Source organism: Tupaia chinensis, unplaced genomic scaffold, assembly GCF_000334495.1.
Source record: "Tupaia chinensis unplaced genomic scaffold, TupChi_1.0 Scaffold149922_1, whole genome shotgun sequence".
NCBI classification, from domain to species: Eukaryota; Metazoa; Chordata; class Mammalia; order Scandentia; family Tupaiidae; genus Tupaia; species Tupaia belangeri.
The window spans coordinates 1,657,556-1,661,087 of NW_006209766.1; the positions used below are offsets into that span (position 1 = coordinate 1,657,556).

The 3,532-nt window shown below is 53.2% G+C and overlaps 1 protein-coding gene across 1 annotated transcript in view; it reads left to right on the forward strand.

Annotated features, from left to right (window-relative positions):
* APLP1 (amyloid beta precursor like protein 1) overlaps positions 1-3,131 on the forward strand; it is a gene marked incomplete at its 5' end in the record, with an annotated part of 9,601 nt that extends 6,470 nt beyond the window's left edge. Inside the window, 7 exons of the mRNA XM_006171667.1 lie at positions 288-387; positions 1,405-1,512; positions 1,771-1,794; positions 1,988-2,058; positions 2,269-2,331; positions 2,463-2,606; positions 2,712-3,131. Of these exons, the coding sequence (XP_006171729.1) occupies positions 288-387; positions 1,405-1,512; positions 1,771-1,794; positions 1,988-2,058; positions 2,269-2,331; positions 2,463-2,606; positions 2,712-2,810 (609 nt within the window). The remainder of the gene's footprint in view (positions 1-287; positions 388-1,404; positions 1,513-1,770; positions 1,795-1,987; positions 2,059-2,268; positions 2,332-2,462; positions 2,607-2,711) is intronic.
* Between the last annotated feature and the right edge of the window lie 401 nt (positions 3,132-3,532).

Genomic DNA, 3,532 nt, shown 5'->3' on the forward strand with positions numbered 1-3,532 from the left:
GGATTGTGGCTGGGCCATCCCCCCAGAAGGTGATTTCTTGCTTTCTGTCTCTCTGTCCCTCTCTGTCTTTCTGGTGAGTGCACATGCCCTACAGCAAAAACCTCTCCAAAAATTAAAAAATTTTTTGCCTTCTTCCTATGACCTACTCCTGACCCTTCTGTCCTATTTCCTGTCCATTGTATGTGCTACTTTTCCTTTTACCCTGTTGAATTCCTCCTTCATCCTCTTTAGTTTCTCCTTCTTCAGCCCGAATTGTCTAGTTCATCCTTCATACCCACTTCCCACAGGTGCAGACCCACCTGCAAGTGATTGAGGAAAGGATGAATCAAAGCCTGGGCCTGCTTGACCAGAATCCTCGCCTAGCTCAGGAGCTGCAGCCCCAGATCCGTGAGTGCCTGTTAACTCCGCAAACATTCCAGATCTCTGAGGGCAGAAATTGACTCCCACGTTTTGACACACACACACACCCCACTTCACTTTCTGTTTTCTATTACTGGTTAACAAACCACTCCAGAATTTAAATCCATGACAGTTTTCTTTGTTCATGATTCTGCCATCCGGTCTGGGTTCAGCTGGGTGGTTCTTCTGGTGATCTTGCCAATAGTCAAGAATACAGTTGCAGTTAGCTAGCAGACCCTCTGGGGCCTGGAACTCTGGCAAATGCGCCTCTTTGTTCTTCAGACCCTGCTTTCACCTCTCTCCCTCTCCAAGTAGGCTCAGGACCTCTCTTCATGGAGCCTCTCCTTGTGGCCTTCCCAGTAGGATAGCTGGACTTCCTACATGGAGGTTCAGGCTCTCCTTAGCACAAAAATGGAAGGTTCCAGGTCTTCTTAAGTCTTGGGCCCACATTCTGTTGGGCAGGGCAAGTTAAACCCAGTCCAGATTCCAGAGGAGAGACCTTGACACAAAAGCATGAATACCAGAGAATGTGACCTACCACTGCCCCAGATCTATTGTGACTTCCTCCTGGATATCCCACACTTATCCCCAATTCTGATGTTTCGGGAGGCTGTGTTCTTGAAATGACAACGTCTGGGCCAGCAGGTGATGCGGTTAAAGGTGCTAGATTCCCACATGGCCGACCCTGGTTCAAGTCCTAGACTTAGCGGCTTGAAAATCACAACAAACAAATAAATGTGGGTTTTTTGTTTTATTTTGTTTTGTTTGTTTGTTTGTTTGTTTCAAATGACAATATCTATCCTCCCTGCCAGGAGCACCTCCAATCATTCCCCGTCCCCCACTTTCCCAGATCATGTTTACATTTTCTTCATACTTGGGGCTGATTCTGCTGTCTGCAGGATCTCTTAGTCACTCCACGGTTAGGGTGACCTTTGCCCTCCCAGTTGTGTTTTACAGCGTCCCTGTGCTCACCCTCTTAGCCACCTTTCTTCATGTTCCCCTCAGAGGAGCTACTCCGCTCTGAACATCTGGGCCCCAATGAATTGGAAGCTCCTGCCTCGGGGGGCAGCAGTGAGGACAAAGGTGGGCTGCAGCCACCAGATTCCAAGGATGGTGAGTGAACCTAAATACTGATAACCCCAGACTTTGGGGAACAGACCCCCCCAGCCTCATTTCTGACCACCTAACATGGGGGGCGTCTTAGTACCACAATCAGTGGAGCAGATGGGGAGGAATGTCTAGGGCTGTGGAATATCTGTGGGATCCTTCATCCTCCTTCCTTGGGCCCTGGGAGGGGTTTCCCTCCCTTTTCCTGATGGTACCGTCTTCTCTTCACCATCCCATCTGCCCTGCCCCTCTGGCTGCCAGCAGACACGCCCATGACCCTTCCAAAAGGTGAGTGTCTCACAAAGTGGACCCTGGCTACTAGAAACCACTGAGTCCCTGAGTCCAAAACGGAAAAGGGTCCATATATGGAGAATTCCAGATTTCTTGGGGTGGATTCCAGTGCCCTTTCTGACCCCTTCCTCAGGTGGGGGATAGCACCCTCCCTGGGTCCTCAAAAATGAGATAGAACTTGTGGGGGAAGGGTCCACAGAACAAGAAGCTGCGTCTCCTGGGAAAGAGAAGATGTCCCCCCTGGAGCAGTATGAGCAGAAGGTATGTGGGTTAAACCCATGGGCCCCCAAGGGAAAATGAGGGGGGCTAGACTCCTGGGTCTGAGGGAGGAAGATGCTGGAGTGTGGGTTCTTTGGCTTAAGGGATGATGGGGCTGAGGACATGGATTTGGGGGGCTGCCCCTGTGGGCTCTGGGGCTGCAAGGGGCCAGGCCCAGAAATCTTGGATCCATAACACCCCCTGCTCCCCCAGGTGAATGCATCTGTTCCAAGGGGCTTTCCTTTCCATTCATCAGAGATTCAGAGAGATGAGCTGGTAAGAGGAGGAATATCCTGGGTCTCTAGGGGAAGAAATCAGAGGTTGGTGGCTGAGCTGTGACTCCAAAAGCCACACAAGACCCTAGTGAGCCTGGAACATGCCCTCTAGCCTGTTTTCTTTCCCCGTAGGCGCCAGCGGGTACAGGCGTGTCCCGTGAGGCTGTGTCGGGTCTGCTGATCATGGGAGCGGGAGGGGGCTCGCTCATCGTCCTCTCCATGCTGCTCCTGCGCAAGAAGAAGCCCTATGGGGCCATCAGCCACGGAGTGGTGGAGGTGAGCCAGGCACAGTAAGATGGGGGCCCAAAGCTAGGGCAAGCATGATTGGTGAGGTCTGCCATCAGCTCCTAGACTCACTACCCGTCCCTGCCCCTGCTGTAGGTGGACCCTATGCTGACCCTGGAGGAGCAGCAGCTCCGTGAACTGCAGCGGCATGGCTACGAGAACCCCACCTACCGCTTCCTGGAGGAACGACCCTGAACCTACCCCTTCATCTTCGCCCAGACCCGCCCTCTTCCTGGAGCCTCCCAGCTTAGGCTGGGAGGTGGTCTTGGAAAGTTCATTTCACACCCTTTGTGAGAGGGCTGGAAATTCTTATTTCCGCTTCTAATTCCAAATTCCATCCCCAAGAAATCCCCAGTTGTTCCCAGCTGCCTCCCGACTTGGGACCTCCTCACCTTAATTTATTTTGCAAGGCGACCTGAAGGTGCTCCTTAAGGTGACTGCCACCTTGGTCCCAGTGTCTGTTGTTCACCCTCCCACGTTTCCCCACTAACATCCCAATAAAGTCTTCTTCCCCACCAGGCTATCCTGTATCTCTGTGGGAGATCAGTGTGTAATCACTGGAGGACGCGGGTGTCCGTCTCTGCCCAGACTTCCTTCACCTCTTTGAATTGGCTGAGGGCTCTTTAAATCTGGGCGGGGCCTGTGGGAAGGGCCAGCGCACCGGGGGCGGGGTCCAGAGAGCTTGCCTCCGCCCTCCGCGCCTACCCGGGAGCTATCCGTGGTGCTGATCTGGCCAAGGCTTCTAGGGTTCTTGTCCGCGGGGTCATCAGGGGGACCCCAAGGACACCGGTCTCTGGCGAGTTTCTCATGCCTCTTACTCACCCTCGCACACAATCGCGCGCTGCATCCATATCACCCTACGACCCCTATGAAGGGCTGGGACTCTTTCTCTTCATCCCCCAGGCGATTGCAATCCC